At 43.4% G+C, this 18518-nt stretch overlaps 1 protein-coding gene across 1 annotated transcript in view; it reads left to right on the forward strand.

Moving 5' to 3' along the window:
- The window catches only part of WWP2 (WW domain containing E3 ubiquitin protein ligase 2), a 54083-nt gene that overhangs the window by 22428 nt on the left and 13137 nt on the right, over window positions 1-18518 (forward strand). Inside the window, exons 5-12 of the mRNA XM_077288527.1 lie at window positions 765-853; window positions 1778-1970; window positions 7271-7360; window positions 7453-7627; window positions 9808-9862; window positions 16946-17027; window positions 17140-17268; window positions 17435-17519. Coding sequence (XP_077144642.1) covers window positions 765-853; window positions 1778-1970; window positions 7271-7360; window positions 7453-7627; window positions 9808-9862; window positions 16946-17027; window positions 17140-17268; window positions 17435-17519 — 898 coding nt within the window. The remainder of the gene's footprint in view (window positions 1-764; window positions 854-1777; window positions 1971-7270; window positions 7361-7452; window positions 7628-9807; window positions 9863-16945; window positions 17028-17139; window positions 17269-17434; window positions 17520-18518) is intronic.

The following is an 18518-nucleotide window of genomic DNA, read 5'->3' on the forward strand; positions in this document are numbered from 1 at the left end:
GCGTTCTCATTTTTTCCTAGTACGCATGGCCTGGGATTCTTTTCTTGGGATGAGCAGATATTTAATTTATATAAAATGCCATCACTTTTTCCATAGCACCTCCGGTAATTCCATCTATTTTATTATTTTTTTTGCCCGCTTGCTGCAGCGCTGTCTTTGTCTCCACGTCACGTGTAGTCCTCTCACTTATTTCGCACTGCCCTGCAGAATGTCTCATGGGATTGTGTCTGTGCGGTGCCACTGATGGGGTCATTGTTTCTTTCACCTACTTACTAAAAAGCCTGCTGAGAATCCACACAGTTATAATGAGCGCACACTCCCAGTAACATCCTCCTGTCCTGGATATTCCAGGACCTTCCTCCCTTTGAAGAAACAAATTTTATATTTTATATTGTAAATTTTGGACCAATGACTTTTGACATTTGGTCATTCAATATAAGTAATCAAATAAGGCTGGGTAATCGGTCCCAAATCACATTACTTTCTGGGAAACAGTGCCACTGTTATGCTTTTTTTTTTTTTTTTTTTATATATAATATAGGTTGCATCTGGATTTGCAGCTAATCCTAATCACAGTGTGAATTATACACGACCCAGATTGCAAAACATAACTAGTAAGGAGCATTAGGAGATTTCAACTCTGAAGGCATACTGATTGGGAATTCAGCTCTGACTATAATGCAGCCTGTAACTCCGCTTTTTCTGTGATTTTTGTCTTATTTCTAATGGCCAATGTTGAAAATGGTTTCTATTTTGTTATATAGGGACTATAGTTCTCATCCTCAAACGGCCGAGAACGGCTCCAGACAGCCGGGTAAAAGCCAAACTGAGACGGACGACGTCACTGTGATTGGTGAGTGGAAGTGACACTGTGGGTGAGCAAAAGATGGTGCGTTTCAATGAATATATCATTGGCCATCATTCCTTATTATCCTGGAAACATGAAGTGGACCATCCAACCAACGAGCAAAATGCCTCGTTGGTCAGGTGATCAGATTGTTAATGCCTGCGAATAAATCATCGTTATCGGCGGCACTGCCCAGTGTAAACTGGGTGCACTGCTGGTAACATGCGGCTTGGGGACAAAACAATCATACTGGCGATCGCTCAGTCCCTATGTTTTCACATGCACCATTATTTACAGACTTGTAAAGGTGTTGTCTGGTTACACATATTGATGGCCGTCGGGGCAAATAACAGATGATCGGTGGAGGGTGCCGGGTCTCATATCCCCGCGATCTATCAATATATGTGGCTGGACATCCCCTTTAAGCTGATAGAAGATTGTTAATGGGTTGTCAAGTCTTCAGCTGCTATTTGTGACTACAGACTTGTGCACTCTGTTGGGGTTCTCCAGTGCCGACTGCGGGAGCAGGCGAAGACATATGCGATTTGCATGCTTCCGGCCACAATCAGACTAGACTTGTCCATCTTCGCTCAGTTCTCTTGTATTGAGCGAGGTCTCACAAGTCTAGTCAGCATGTATGAAAATCACATGCCTGCATTGGAGAATCCTGACAGCGAGTACACTACGTGCTATGAGGATATACAAGTCTGCAGTCACATAGTGCGAATGCAGACTTGGGCCCCAAGCTTGGACACCCCCTGATAATACTTCAGTTGTAAGCAGTAACTTTGCAAAATTGAGGTTTTGAAATGCTAAATACTTAAGAGTTGTAGACTTTTCTATTATCGTATAATAATTAAAGTGCATTTAGCTGAATCTGATTTTATACACCTGCATCCAAACTGTTTTTTTTTTTTATTTTCTTTCCAGTGAACGGTGATCATGACCACACGTCTGGGTCAAACACTGTGACCTTGGTAGGAAGCGCCTTGACAAGCGGCGTCAGCAGTTCCACACCTTCCCCTGGTTTAGGGCTACCACCCGGGGCAAACGTAGAGTCATCGGAGACTCAATCATTGTTGTCTAGCGCTGCCACGCCGTCTTCAGACGGTTTGCCATCTGGGTAAGAAAGGTGCAGTTACTTGGATGTTCTTCTGCCAGTTGCAATGTGTACAGGAGAGTGCAGTCCACAGCGGTCACCAGCCCTGAATGCTTCATTATATGTTTGTGTGAAAGGCGTCTTTCTCCTGACACAGAGGCGGCCTGTTTGTGTGCATGGGACAATCCGGTGCAATCACATACACCTCGCTAGAGATGGGGGGCGCTTTGTACTTCTCCACTCTCTTGGATGCCACTGTCCATGTTTTACTGCTACATGTACTTTTGACGTCAGATACCCGCTACTTTAAAACCTACCATTTAGTTTTAACATGAGACCTACTACTACCCCTATGAGACAAACTACTACCACCAAAAAGCATTATGAGGTGTTGTGCAGCACCCCATCACTGACATTTGTAATGACCTAATTTACGGGGGTGACCCTAACACACCTCAGGGGTAGGGGGCCACACAATGACTTTGGCCGTAAGTCATGAAGAACACAATGTAGGATTGCAAATGACCTTAGTGAATATGGCTGCATTGCAACATGTCGCAAATAATCCAAACGTGCTGGATTTTAGTTGCAGGTTGCTTGCTACTTTTACAGAAGACTATGCAAAGTCTGTTCACCTGCGTAATTTTTTTTTTTTTTAATTGTCTAATAGGTGTTGCAAATCCTAAACTGTATGTAAGTCAGAGCCAAATCGCACAAAATGGCAAGTTGTGCACAAATTGCATATATTTTTGGTCGTGCAATTTGCTTTATAGGCCTAGTATCTGTGAGACAACCCCTTTAACAGCTCCATCAGTCAGCTGTCGGCCACCATACCTTCTTCCGTTCCTTGTTGAATCCGCAGCTCCATGATGTCCCTGCATCGGCTACTAAAGAGGAAATTCAGTATTACTTGGCCGGATAATAAATGGTGTGTGAAGTCTCCCAAATCGAGAATTACTGCTGATTAGCGGCTCTCCCAATGGCGGACCCTATAACCAATGCTCTAGTAGACCACTTAGACGGAAACGATTTCTCACTCATTACTTAATGGACATGGATGTCTTTGGGGAACTTTTTTTTTTCATTGCATGTAGTTTTGGCTGCAACCAAAGACAGATAAAAAGAGTGGCACACTCCCCGTCAGAACGAGCTCACTGACAGATTCTTAGAGAACTCATTCATCATCCATCAATGTGTCTGTAAAAGCTAAACTGTGCAAATTTTTTTTAATGTAAAAAGTATTCTTAGCCAAAAATACATGCATTTCAGTAAAAGAAAAAAAAGTGTCCATAACTAATAAAGATGTTAAAAGAGGCTCCCGAGATCTGACCATAGAGGGCGCTATTGGTGAGTAAAGTTTGATGATTTACTCCCGCGATAGCGGCGCTCATCCATACGGCTCCTGATCCTGGGTGAGATCTGTGTGTAGATATCCCACCAGACAATGACGTCACATAGGACCACCATTATTACTATTAGCTATGGGCAGCTTTATTCATTGCAGTTCTCTGCTGGGACTTCTAGTTCCACAAGAGCTCCAGGGCAGTTTATTGGCTTCTTATGACTCTCGGACTTGCACAATGGGGTCAGGACTTTGCTGCTCAGTGGGTCTTTGTACCGTGGGTGTTTGTGTGACAAGGGCGCTGTCTTTTGTACAAAGAGGGGTTAATTAGCGTCTCGGGAGCGCTTGTTTGTTTGGGCGGTGAGGTCAGAGGCTGGGAGCAGTGTCAGTCACAGGTAATTAGGGTTGCGCTCTCACAGGCTCTTTATGTGTTCTGTGTAAAGGGGCTCTGTTCTCCTGCCCAAAACTCCTGGAAAACTTCTGCATCAACTGTGAAAACCCCCATTATGCGATTTAGGGCTCGGGGGTCGGCCCTTTTTATGCAGAGCATAGGATGCTTCAAGGGCAAATGTAATTTACTTTGATTTTATAATGACTCACCTGAAGCAAATAAAGCAATTATGACATTATTTTATTTTATTTTTTTATTAATGCAAAAACGTGCCATCTAATATTTGGACATTAAAGGGATTTTTTTAAGGTTATTTCTTAGAGCTTTTCTCTTAATAAAATTAGTTTTTTCTCATTCGTCATATTATTAATTATTTTCTTTGTGACATAAATTTTTAAAGGGGTTTTCCACTTTTCAGGGTTTAAGGATTTCATCAGCCACCACTGAGATGCTAGTCACCCTTCCCAGGTCCAGCACCTGCTCTCTCCCCCTCCACCATTGGCTGCAGCAGACTTCACCTCTGTAGCCGATCACTGACTTCAGTGGCTTGTGCCATCAACATAGGTGGAGCAGCCAAAGTCAGTGATTGTCTGCAGTTCGGATGTCACCGCCGCAACCAATACACAGAAACCAGAGCCAATAGAGGTCAAACACTAAACGTGGAAAATCCCTTTAAATGGTTATCAACTCATCTTCTAGTCCTTGTAAATACAAGCAACTTTGCAATTTACTGCTTATTAAAATTTACAGCCGTTCTTACATAGTAACATAGTTTTTAAGGTTGAAGGAAGACTTTATGTCCATCTAGTCCAACCCATAGCCTAACCTAACATGCCCTAACATGTTGATCCAGAGGAAGGCAAAAAAAAAACCATGTGGCAAAGAGTAAGCTCCACACTGGGGAAAAAAATTCCTTCCCGACTCCACATACGGCAATCAGACTAGTTCCCTGGATCAACGCCCTATCAAGGAATCTAGTGTATATACCCTGTAACATTATACTTTTCCAGAAAGGCATCCAGTCCCCTCTTAAATTTAAGTAACGAATCACTCATTACAACATCATACGGCAGAGAGTTCCATAGTCTCACTGCTCTTACAGTAAAGAATCCGCGTCTGTTATTATGCTTAAACCTTCTTTCCTCCAGACGTAGAGGATGCCCCCTTGTCCCTGTCTCAGGTCTATGAATAAAAAGATCATCAGAAAGGTCTTTGTACTGTCCCCTCATATATTTATACATTAACATAAGATCACCCCTTAGTCTTTGTTTTTCCAAACTAAATAGCCCCAAGTGTAATAACCTATCTTGGTATTGCAGACCCCCCAGTCCTCTAATAACCTTGGTCGCTCTTCTCTGCACCCGCTCCAGTTCAGCTATGTCTTTCTTATACACCGGAGACCAGAACTGTGCACAGTATTCTAAGTGTGGTCGAACTAGTGACTTGTATAGAGGTAAAATTATGTTCTCCTCATGAGCATCTATGCCTCTTTTAATACATCCCATTATTTTATTTGCCTTTGTAGCAGCTGCCTGACACTGGCCACTGAATATGAGTTTGTCATCCACCCATACACCCAGGTCTTTTTCATTGACGGTTTTGCCCAGAGTTTTAGAATTAAGCACATAGTTATACATCTTATTACTTCTACCCAAGTGCATGACCTTACATTTATCCCCATTAAAGCTCATTTGCCATTTATCAGCCCAAGCTTCTAGTTTACATAAATCATCCTGTAATATAAAATTGTCCTCCCCTGTATTGATTACCCTGCAGAGTTTAGTGTCATCTGCAAAAAGAAACAAAACTGGAAACAAAAAGAAAAGTGTTAATATCTCAAGAACGGTTGAAAATTTTAATAAGTGGAAAATTGCGAAATTGCTTGTATTTACAAGGGCTATCCTACAATATCCGTTCATGAAAATGGAAATCAACCCTTTAAAGGAAAACTTGAAAAGCACGGCTAGCTCTCGTATGCAAAAAAAACGGACAACTAAATGAGCCCTATGAAAGGCGGATGGCATCCCTCATGGGAGCATTAAAGGGATTATTGGTTGTCATGTTGTGTGTGCCTTAGTGCCCCCGAGGCAGCCATTGGGATTGCATTTGGGTCCAATGGGGTATATAGGTTTGCAGCAAATGTTGAGGACTTGCACTGGGCTCTCGTTTGCCATTGCAAAAAACAAGTTGGTTATGCCACTCAACACTTCCACAAGGTTTGGAGGGGGCAACCGAGACCCGGAGCGATGTGCCCTAGCATAGTTATCTCCAGCGCTCATAAATGCAGCCCTGTTCTCTAAAATACATATCGCCATTAATATTCCTTTTTATACCAATGATTCAGGACAACTCACAAAAAAAAAATATATAGGGTGGCCATGTTGAAGCCAATAGACCAAAAAATAGTCTGGTTATTTTGTCTCAAGGGCAGCGTAGGTAAATAATAATGTGTCAGTCACATGAATGTCCTTGGCCAAAAGTCCTAGAACATAGACGCAGACGTGTGAGATGAGCCAGGCAGAAGGTGGACGGGTAATGCGGAGCTCACAGACGGAAAGACTAGGTGGAATGGAAAGGCAAACATTGGCTCCTTAGCAGCCATTTTTATTGCCTACCCCCTTGCTTTATTTTTTTTGGGGGGGTGCATGTTGTTGATTGCATGTTCTGTGCTGCACCCTGAGCTTCGCCTGCGTCCTGGAGGCAGCGAGCGGCACATTATGAGCGCACTGTGCGCAAAGTTTTTCTTTTCTTCTGCTCACTTGGCTGCCATTCGTTTTTCTGTCTCTTACAAAGACGCTCTGTCTGTCGCTCTGGCGCAGAGGCAGCGGTTTCCTCCTGCAGTTAACAGAGGCTCCTTGGCAGAGTAATCGAAGCCTTGTGCCCTGACTCTACAGAAAGTGCTGTGCCCACACGACAGCACAACCCCGGCAGCTTCCCGAGAGAAGAGCCGTCTGTGCAGAGCGTCCCACCCGCCGGGTGCACTGCACCATATGTTTGCACACCCTGTGCTGTTTTGGATTTTTTTTTCCACTTCAAAGCAACACATTAATGCAGTACCTGTCCCGGTAACGGTATAGGAAGCCAAAAGTACATTAATCAAACCCGAAAGCCGCTGCCAAGTAGACAAAGAGCTCGCAGTCTGTCCGGCCGGGATGTGGCACGGCTCAGATGTCGGTGCCAGTTTTACTGGATGTGATACAGGCCCAGGTATGACACCATTTCCAGCCACCAGGTTACACTCACTTTGGCAATATTCCTGTCATTTGTTTATATGCAGTTTGTATTTTGCAGGTGGCTCCGGACCCTGACAAATAACGTGAAAATCATTGAGCACATTTTTCTATATGTCATGAAAAAGAAAAAAAAAAGCCTCCATAATACACATAGCACAGCAATGCACTGTTAACAGATAATTAAAGGGGGTGCATGATGGATCTGGGTCTTTCACTGACTAATGGACCATAAAGTAAAGAAAAAAAAATTGACAGCATGGTATTTCATCAGTATGGGGTCAGTTCCTAAATGCAGACTCGATCCTATCACCTTCATACCTTCCATTTTGTTTCCCATTTTTTTTACATTCCAATTTAGATGGGAACAGAGACAATTGAGCAGTGGCCGAGTATATTATGTGGACCATAACACAAAGACCACCACTTGGGAGAGACCTCTGCCTCCTGGGTAAGAGCCCACCACTCCCAGAAAATTGATCGGTTCACATCCGTTATATATATCTGTGCTTGTTTTATGTATTGACCATCATTTCTTTGTAGATGGGAGAAGAGGGTGGATAATCGGGGTAGATACTACTACGTGGACCATAACACTCGCACAACCACGTGGCAGAGGCCCACCGCCGAATATGTCCGCAATTACGAACAGTGGCAAACGCAGAGGAACCAGCTACAGGGGGCAATGCAACAGCTAAGCCAACGCTACCTATACCAGGTGAGTGGGGGTGGAAGTCGCCCAATATGGATGACCCAGCTACCTGTAGTGCCAAATGTTTATCAAATAGTTAGAAAGTCCCGTTTTCTCCTTCGCCTCATTAGGGGACACAGGATCATGGGTGTTATGCTGCTACCACTAGGAGGTAGCAGCATAACGCCCATGACCCTGTGTCCTCCAATGAGTGGCTCGGAGAAAAGGATTTTACGGTGAGTACCCAAAAATCCCTGTTTTGTAATCAATAGGAGTCCCAGTGGTCTGTCCCCACTCTGACATGCAACGTTTTAAGGATAGGAATTACCGTATTCTTTAATAATAAGACTCTGTTCACACTGAGTGAACTCCACGTTCCACCATTGCATTGTTCACACGTCATCTTAGAAAAGTGTCAACATTGACATTTCTGTATTTTAATGACACTCATTAGCCTCTATTATATCAGGTTTCCATTGTTTTTGATGGGTACGGTAACTTAATCTACTGCACTACTCCACCCACCAGACTATAAAGTCAGTGGCATCTACCAGTAGTTCCATTAGGAGAAAAAAATATTAGGAATCACAAAGTCCGGTTTCACCCACCCAACATGCTGGATGTGTGAAATATCTCTTTTTTTTTTTTTTACTTGCGCTTTGTACAGCTGATTCGGAAGGGTCCTTTTGCAGACCCCCCCCCCAACCACCACCTTTCCCGGTGATCAGGTGCCAATCATTGTTCCTAGGATATATATATATTATAAACATACTCTGTGGGTTACGAACAGTGATTAACAGCTGATCGCTGAGAAAGGTGGCGGTTAGAGGGTCCTCAATAGAAGGACCCCCAATATATACATCATGCTTAATATGCACGTTTTCTTTTTTCCTTTAGCGCTTCTAGTGGACATACAAAGCGTAACACCAGCAGAAACCTGTCTGACCCCATTATAGTCAACAGGGGTCCGTTGGTGACAGATCTGCCCTCTGGCGAACTTCTTTCATGGGACAGTAAAACTCAATTATTATCGCAGATATGAACATAGCTGTCACCAAATTACGGTAGTTAGAAATGGTTTGAAAGATTGACTTTTTCTTTCATTTTCACTCCCTTTTTTGATAAATGTCCTAAAAAAGGGGCTATCAATATAAATATATACGTACATACGGCGCTCAGTCTACACACCTTTGTGTATATATGTATGTATGCATATATATTTATATTTATAATATGTGCGTGTGTATGAAAACATATATATGTTTGCCTAACTCCTTATACAGAGGGCTACCTAAATTTTACTGAGTTGAAGGAAATGTCCACTTTTGGGAACTCTGTTTGGAAGCCCCTTTTAGAGGATGTTTAGCAAAAAAAATTATATATATTATAATTATTTTATAATTATATATATAATTTTTCCCCCTGAATTGCTGGCGATAAATGCTGGCTATGTGACACGTGTTGGGAACACATGCTCCATACAGAGATTTTTTTTTTTTTTTTTTCATCCCCAGGCTATAGAAAGGTGCAATAATTCCCTGTTTCATCGGAATAAGAATACACATAGACATTACATGTGTTTTCACAACTGTTCTTGTATTTCTGCGGGATCCATTCAGGAGGTTGATACATAACTCCCCACAGTGGAGCCCAGTCCTGATTCCCCGGGGTCTTCTGAGCTGGTCAGAGGGGGAGTTATATAAACATTAGCAATCCGCACGCCCCCACTGCACCTCCCAGCAATTTCACACCCCCCTTACACACCTCCTCCTTCCTTCTAAGCATCCCCTCACTGCCGAAAAAGAAAGGTGCATTGTAAGCCAGGATCTAGAGGAAGGGGGGAGCAGCCTGTGCCTATAAGTTGCTGAATATTTCTTCAGTTTGGGCTACTCTTAAACACCAGCTCTGCCAAAGGACGGGCTTGGTTGGGAGGGGAGGAGGTGAGAGGGGCTCTGCTTGGAAGGGGGGCCAGGATCCGAGCCCAAAAGCCGGGAAGAGCTGGGCGTTTACTGGTGGCTTGTGGGAATGATTTCATTTGAAAGGCCTCTGCAATATTTTCCCCACTGGTTTGAGAGCAAGTCGGACACGAGTCCAGCTGGGGACGTCTGCAGAGCACATGGCACCTCCGTCGTCGCCCTGTCCCGCCACCTGCCCACTTACCTGTCTGCCTTTCCTCATTCTCTACCTTGCTGTCTCTCTGTTTGCAGTCTCCAGCCTCCGCTCCGGACAATGACCCACTTGGACCTCTACCCAATGGATGGGGTAAGTGATTACACACTTTTTTTGGCTCGTCAAAAATATGAGCGATTACTAGTGAAATATCCCACAAGAGGATTTGGGAATTGGAACGCCAGTGAAACACCAATGTCGCTTAGATCTTTTTTTTTTTTAAAAAACCCCATTTACAACATGGGTTGCACCAAAATATAAAAAGTTAGAATAATAATAATAATTTTATTTATATAGCACCAACACATGAATTGGACCAACATGGGTTCTGTGAAACCAAAGAGTTTTCAAAACTTTAAAGGGTAACTAAAGTTTTAAAGATTTTTCTTTTTTTTGACCATTCCTGTTTAATAGTGTTGCTAGGGTCCTAGGACCCCCATATATTGTCCAAACAAGGGGCAGAAGTGCTCATCTCACCTTCAGAGTGGATCTGCTGGCACCCGAGGATAAGCCGAGCACTTCCGCTCCGTAATATGAAGGATCAGTGGGGAACTCTGGATTCAGACCCCTACCGTTTCACTGTTTAACAGCAAATGATATCTTAGGAAAATTAAAATAAAATCACTTTCCTTTCCCTCTTTTTCCAGCCCTCTCTTGAGGGTGTGTCGTACCAGAAGTGTAGGGGCGTGCATTGCTCCAGGGGGGGGGGGGGGGGGGGCGTAAGTGACTTAATTTAGAAACTTTTCTTACTAGAGTGGAATTTTCCATATCCCACGTCTTTTGGATGTTTTTTAAGAATATATGTGCAATTGCTGTCCAGTCTGTAGCAATAAAAAGCTGGCACCCCTTCCTTAGAGTACGTACATTTGCATTCCTATAGGGTGCACATATGTATATACTGTACGTGCGCTTAGAGCCTGCGATTGTGAGGAAACCCTCAATGTACCATATGACAAAGAGCCCTTAAATCAGAAGGGAAGATGCAGCTTCCGAACAAGCAGCTTGGCACGTGCTCGAGAGAGAGCGGCCGCGGTTTTGTACTTTGGAAAACTGATACCAGGTAATTGCTGTGCACAGAAGGACGATCTGCTGCCAAAAAGCTCCGGAGCGGAGTTATGTAGAAGTTCAGAAACATTTTGGTCCTGTCTGAGACCTTTTAAGCAGGACCCCGAGGCACAGCTGCACTCAAAGTAATTGTTTATTCCTTGGCCGCAGTTCAACCTGCACCTGCTCTAAAGTGAAAAAAGAACGAGGCGCTGAGGAGGCGCACGGCTCATTGGCATCTTTTATCAGCATTCTTAATTATCAACTCAATATTTATTTTTTTTTAAATACAGCGCCCAAAGAAGTGGCGCTATCCACTGCTCAGGCACTTTGTTGCAAAGATTGCCCGTCCTTTTGCTGTCATATGTTAATAAATGTGGAGCCTGTTTTTCTGACTTGGCATCACTTATTTTACATAAAAGTTTGCATAGTGTGAATACATTGTATCAGTTATGCACCTTGATGGATGTTTTGTTCCTTCGGGTATTTTCGTGCTCTTGGTTGTGGATTTTGGAGATGTAGAGCTCGGACACTGGACAGCCTGGAGTCCCCGTGGCGTTATTTGCTGTCCTGGGTGCGGCCGCTTCTTTTCAAGCCTCGTAATTGCTTCCATATAGACCATGATATTCAATTGGACCATTTACATCCAGAAAATCCTTTGTATTCGGCACATGAGCGATGAGAGTGATGCTCCGGATATACTGCAAGTCCAAAACTCCAAAAGCCTTAAGTACCAAATCATCCAGGGGAAAACCATTTCATGGTGAAATAATATGTGTGTAACCAGAAAAAGTGAATTTATGCAAAAATGTAGAACTTCTAGGGGGTTTCATAGTGATCAGACTCTCTTGGATCACAGAGATGGATATTCAGTTTTTTACATTTTTTATTTAGTGGCAACAAAATGTGTCCGGTACTTTGTCGTTACTAGTTCTCACATCCTCAAGAAGTATCTGTCATTTATTACAGTGTTGCTCCAACATAGCAGAGTATGCGATCTGTCTACAGATATGTCTGTCTATTATCTATAGCTATGTATCCTCTCTCTGCAGCGCTCTACAGAGAATTCTCTCACTCACTCACTCTTTCTCACTTTCTCTCTATCTCTCACCTCTCTCTATCTCTCACCTCTCTCTATCTGTCACTCACTCACTCTCTCTCACTCACTCTGTCTCTCACTCTCTCACTTTCTATCTCACTCTCTCTCACTCTATCTATCTGTCATTCTCTCTCTATCTCTCACCCTCTGTATCTGTCACTCTCTCTCTCTCTCTCACTCTCTCACTTTCTATCTCTCACTCTCTATCTCTGCAAGAATCCAACCAAAGGAATAGGTCAGACCGCACCCAATACCGACATTGTCTCCATGGACATCAGGGCGCACGTCCACACCAGGGGGTCCTCCCGGTCAGAGTCCACGATAAGAGTAAAAGCAGAGGACAGCGCCACATCAGGGAGTATTAGGCAATAACACACTTTATTCTGCCTCCTGTGGCAACGTTTCGGTCCGAGGACCTTTATCAAGCACATTGTGCTTGATAAAGGTCCTCGGACCGAAACGTTGCCACAGGAGGCAGAATAAAGTGTGTTATTGCCTAATACTCCCTGATGTGGCGCTGTCCTCACTCTCTATCTCTGTCACTCTCTATCTCTGTCACTCTCTATCTCTGTCACTCTCTATCTCTGTCACTCTCTATCTCTCTCGCTCTCTATCTCTCTCGCTCTCTATCTCTCTCGCTCTCTATCTCTCTCGCTCTCTATCTCTCTCGCTCTCTATCTCTCTCGCTCTCTATCTCTCTCGCTCTCTATCTCTCTCTCTATCTCACTCTCACTCTCTATGGCTAGGTCCACATTGCGTTAGGGCAATCCGTTTAACGGATCCGTTAAATGGATGTGCTAAAAATGAGCCCAAAATTGTCTTATTTTTGCCATCGTGTTAACGCATGTGGCTGCGTTAGGTTGAATTGCGTCTGCCTGCGTTTGCAATAGAGTTCTATGCAGAATGAACGCTTCCATTCACTGTGCATTCGCCGTACCGGACCTGAAGACACGGTAGTCCGCTTTGGAAGGTGCGTCACAAAATAACAGACCATTGCAAACGTATGACGATTTTGACATGCGATAGGATCCGTTACACTAATGGAAGTCTATGGGAGCATTGACGTGTCCGTTACATTGCGTTAGTGCTGCCTACAAACAGATCCGTTAAACGGATTGCCCTAACGCAATGTGGACCTAACCTATCTCACTCTCTCTTTATCTCTTTATCGCTCTCTCTCGTTTGTCCTATCAATCTCCTATCTATTGTTCGTTATGTCATTATCGCCTGCTCATTGTGTCACCCTCTCGTTTTCTCACTATCGTTCGTTCCTGCTATCTGTTTTTTTATGTCTCCACATTATTTAGCTATAATATATAATATGTGCCTATTTTTATGCCCACTCAAATACTTCCTAGTTTCTGACTCGTTTTGGGAATTTTCCATGAGATCTCACCACACATGGAAGTAATTCCACCGGGATTTTTCATTCCGCCTAAATCCTATGATTCTAGATGGCGGGGGAACGGTCTACCAGAGATGCCCCCAGATATGGGCTTTGATCTCCTCTTATGGTGCGGTACGCTCAGACGTTAAAACCTGTAGGATTTGCCAGTGTGACTGGGTTTCGGCGGCAGCATCATGGCGGCTTCTGTTTGAGCCCGGGCCAACATTAAGCTTTCCCTCTTGAGAACGTCGACACTCAGCGCCTGCCTTAAAGGCGGCTCTGTCTGAGGCGGGAGCGCAGGAGCCCTGCACAGGAAGCCATGGCCGTGCTGAAGAACAGTGGAGCTGTGTGATACGTTCGATAAACCTTACCAAAAATATGTTATTGCGGCCTTCGGAGTTTATATAGGTGTTCTATGATGAGCAGCTGGTCCCCCGGAGCCCATAACTTCATACAGTAAAGCCTGGAGAATCTGGCCAAGACCAGTGATGAAATCAGTCCTGTGCTTGTTTATGCATCTGCCCGGCGGGACTGACCGACCAGATTACACCAACGCGTCCAGAAATTAGCGGGGAAGATGACATGTCTGGTTGGCAGATCATTGGTGTGTATATATATATATATATATATATATATATATATATATATATATATATATATATATATATATATATATAGCAAGAGTGAGGTCAGCAAAACTGACATAATGGTGTGCAATTAGCAAAAACTTGGACGCAAACTGCGTTCTGTGTCATGATTCCGCCCGCCATCAATTCACCACGGTGGCCTGCAATCAATTGCTCTGAGACTGCAACTCCCAACATCCCACCGTGCTCTGTTAGAGGATGGAGAATTTTTTTTTTTATGTGTCTCAGTCTAGTAGAGGCTAAAATATTTTGACTGTACCCCAATAAGCCAGGGATGGCGAAGATCGGACATGTTGGGATTCAATATGCCTGATCTAAGGCAAAATGTACATCTGTCCATTTTATTTTTCATAGACGACACTCGGGCAGAAGCTACTGTCGTGTGAGTGAGCTGGTAGAAATATATATGTATGGCTGACTGTAGCGATGTAGCCATTTGCAGGACATACCATTGTAGTCAGTTTTAAGATTTTGTCTGATTTTTTTCCATTGCTTTCCACATCTTTCCATGTAGGTTTATTCTACGGTAATGAGAGCTCTTTATGACGCTTATTGTGGGGGAAACAATATATATAAATAACACCTACCTTTACAATTTTCTTTCCTTCACATTATATGTCTGAAAAGAGTTGAGCAATGCAGTAGACACTGAATAAAAGGGAACCGGTCGGCACATTTTTACATATGGAAGTAGTGGTGTTTGACCCCCCCCAGTGATCCCTTTTAATTTTTTTAAAGATCCAGTGTGAAAGTCATGAGGAATCTGAAGTAGAAACAATATACAATTCAGGATGCAAGTGCACTGGGGGAGTGTCAGTGCACTTAGACTGTGACTTTAAAGTGCATTGACACACCCAGTGCACTTACAACAAGGTTTGCTTATAACTTTTACTTTAAAATTCTCATGGCTGGCACATCAGATCCCTTTAAAAAGAGACTTGGGGGACATACCTCTACTTCTATATGTATAAACCCGCCAACAGGTTTCCTTTAATATCTAGCGGGGGTTGTCTTCTCCGCTGATATGACCGCTCTAATCTGATCACGTTGTGCACTAATATCGCTCTCTTAGGCTATGTGCACACTTTGCGGTGTGCTTTGCGGGTTCTCCCGCAGCGGATTTGATAAATCTGCAGGGCAAACCCGCTGCGGTTATCCCTGCAGATTTATCGCGGTTTGTTCCGCGGTTTCCGCTGCGGGTTTACTCCTGTACTATTGATGCTGCATATGCAGCAATATGCAGCATCAATAGTAATGTTAAAAATAATAAAAATTGGCTATACTCACCCTCTGACGTCGCGATCTCCTCGGCGCTGCACTCGGCGGTCTGGTTCCAAAGTTGCTGTGCCGAGAAGGACCTTCGTGACGTCACGGTCATGTGACCGCGGCGTCATCACGGTCATGTGACCGTGACGTCACCGCAGGTCCTGTTCGCACAGCAACTGAGACCGGGCGGCCGCGGGCAGCGCTGAGAGGTGAGTATAGCATCATTTTTTATTTTAATTCTTCTTTTTCTTACACTATTTATGCTTCCCAGGGCCTGGAGGAGAGTCTCCTCTCCTCCACCCCGGGTAGCAACCGCGCAGTATCTGCTTACTTGCCGCATCGTGGGCACAGCCCCATGCGGGAAGTAAGCGGATCAATGCATTCCTATGGGTGCAGAATCGCAGCGATTCTGCACAAAGAAGTGACATGCTGCGGGTTGTAAACCGCTGCGTTTCTGCGCGGTTTTTCCCGCAGCATGTGCACTGCGGTTTGCGGTTTCCATAGGGTTTACATGTTAATGTAAACGCTATGGAAACTGCTGCGGACCCGCAGCTACAGAAACACTGCGGATCCGCTGTAAAAACCGCGAAGTGTGAACATGGCCTTAGAGAACCGTGCTTTAATTCATATTAAACATTTTGACACATAATTGATTACGGTATATCCCGTATAAAGAAAAAGTAACTAAACTTTTTCTTTTTTTTTTTTTGTGCAAATATTTATATATAAAAATAAAATGATAAAAAAACAGACAATGTGATTTTCTGGATTTTTATTTCTCAGTTTGTCTCCCATAGTTGAGGTCTACCTATGATGTAAATTACAGACGCCTCTCATCTTTTTAAGTGGTGGAACTTGCACTATTGCTGACTGACTAAATACTTTTTTGCCCCACTGTATATTTTTTTGCCTTTTAATTTCTAATTGTTTTGTATGGGGTCCGGATCCTGGGGGCTCAAAAGACAGCTGAGGCAAGAGAGCACAGAAAGTCTTTAGTCCGGAATCATCAGTTGCATTTTGTTTTGTTTTTTCTCCCCAAGTCACTTTTCTTATTATATCTTGTTCTATTTGATGTTTTTTTTCCCCTCCAAATTCTTAAAAAATGGCGCACGCTGTTAATGAGTTTTTTTGCACAAAGTCAAAAAAGCTTCCAATGTAATGTCACAGAATTTGCATTAAAAATTTGAAACATGTAAAATCACTCAGGAGGGGGGGACTGGAGTACATTTGTGCAAAAGTTTTGGGGATTTAAAAAAAAAAAAAAGCTGCAAAAATCTGGAAACCTCAAACCAAGTCGACAATGGTAAACCGTTTAAAAAGAAAAGCAATCGAACACATATAAAATAGATTTAAAGGGGCAAATAAAAAACTAGACAAAAAGAAAAAGAGGCAAATGCGCTAATGAATCGGACCATTTGACTTCCTATTGCATCCGTACTCTGCTTTGTGTGGGCGCTTCTGAGCTCGGTAGTCTTTTCAGGGGGGAGGTCTCTGGAGCCGGACCCCCAACTATCTGCAAGAAATTAAAGGACCAATATAAAAATTTATGGAAATTTTTGCAAAAATTTGAGTTACTCTTAACGCTTTCGTCATCTCCTATTTGACAGATTGTGAATGATGTGCTTGGCGATACCTGTTGTCACATTTCCAGTTCACGACTTTTCATTCCTAAAGTTGAAAAAAGTTTCTTTATGATGCAATAAATGTCGTTCTCACTCTCCTTTCTCTTTCAGAGAAGAGACAAGATAACGGGAGAGTGTATTACGTGAATCACAACACGCGTATCACACAATGGGAAGACCCACGGACACAAGGGTGAGGACATGAAGGCACTGGAGCTATGGTCGTAGTAGTATGGTGACTTGGGGTGCACCATGTGTTAGTGTAGGAGCATCTGTGAGCTGACCCGTCTTCATCTCCTCTCCAGTATGATACAGGAACCAGCGCTTCCTCCAGGGTGGGAAATGAAGTATACGAATGAAGGCATCAGATACTTTGTAGATCATAATAATCGTGCCACAACCTTCAAGGATCCAAGACCTGGTTTTGACTCTGGGTAGGTGTAAGACGCTTGTCCTGATATCACAAGGCAAAGCCAATATCCTAATAAAGGCCCCCCACACATTAGACTATTGTCGGTGGTACCCAATAGGTTTCGCCTGACAGTCTAATGTGTATGTGGCCCCCTGATTAAATTCATGACCTAAAATGATCTCTCACAGGGTCAAACCAGGAGGCTCGCCAGGAGCGTATGATAGAAGCCGAAGTTTCCGCTGGAAGTACCATCAGTTCCGGTTCTTGTGCCATGTGAGTTTTTAAAATGATGCCTTGTGAAAATTCCATGCAGCTGTCAATGACCCACAAATTTCCTAACCCTTTTCCCATGCCCTAGTAAATCTCACCCACTTATTTTTCTTAACCACTTTTCCATATGGATGTATCGGTTGCTTTTGTACTATAGTCATTATGCTAGATATGTTATAGAGAATATGAACACGGCCTTTAAAGGCTACGTACACCTTCATGCAGAGGTATTTTTAATTGTTCATTTGCTTCCTAATTACAAAATTAAGATATTAAATATTATTCATTTTTATCTAAAATTTTGCTGCTGCAGAGCATCTGTCGGTCCTTTATCTAGCTGAGTGTGCTGCAAAAATATTGCAAATCCATGATGGCTCTCTCTCTTCTCACCCTTTCCGTGCTCAGTGTTAGAGATAGCAGTAGTGAGATGATTGTAAACCAATTTCCGAAGTCTAGAGAGGGGACAAAGCTTCTACGCTCTTAGGGAGGGCATAGAAAAATAGGCCATAAATAAGAAAGAATGTGCATGGTGGAGATTAGAATCTGTGGTGATAAATGAGCTCAATAGACAACAGTACCCTAGACAGAAACTTTATATCCAGCCTATATTACAGTAAGAAATACACAGAACTCACATCCAGCCTATATTACAGGGAGAGACACACAGACCTCACATCCAGCCTATATTACTGGAAGAGACACACAGATCTCACATCCAGCCTATATTACAGGGAGAGACACACAGCACTCACATCCAGCCTATATTACTGGGAGACACACAAAGCTCACATCCAGCCTATATTACTGGGAGAGACAAACAGAGCTCACATCCAGCCTATATTACTGGGAGAGACACACAGATCTCACATCCAGCCTATATTACTGGGAGAGACACACAGATCTCACATCCAGCCTATATTACTGGGAGAGACAAACAGACCTCACATCCAGCCTGTATTACTGGGAGAGACACACAGATCTCACATCCAGCCTATATTACTG

Source organism: Ranitomeya variabilis, chromosome 2 (genome assembly GCF_051348905.1).
Source record: "Ranitomeya variabilis isolate aRanVar5 chromosome 2, aRanVar5.hap1, whole genome shotgun sequence".
NCBI lineage: Eukaryota > Metazoa > Chordata > Amphibia > Anura > Dendrobatidae > Ranitomeya > Ranitomeya variabilis.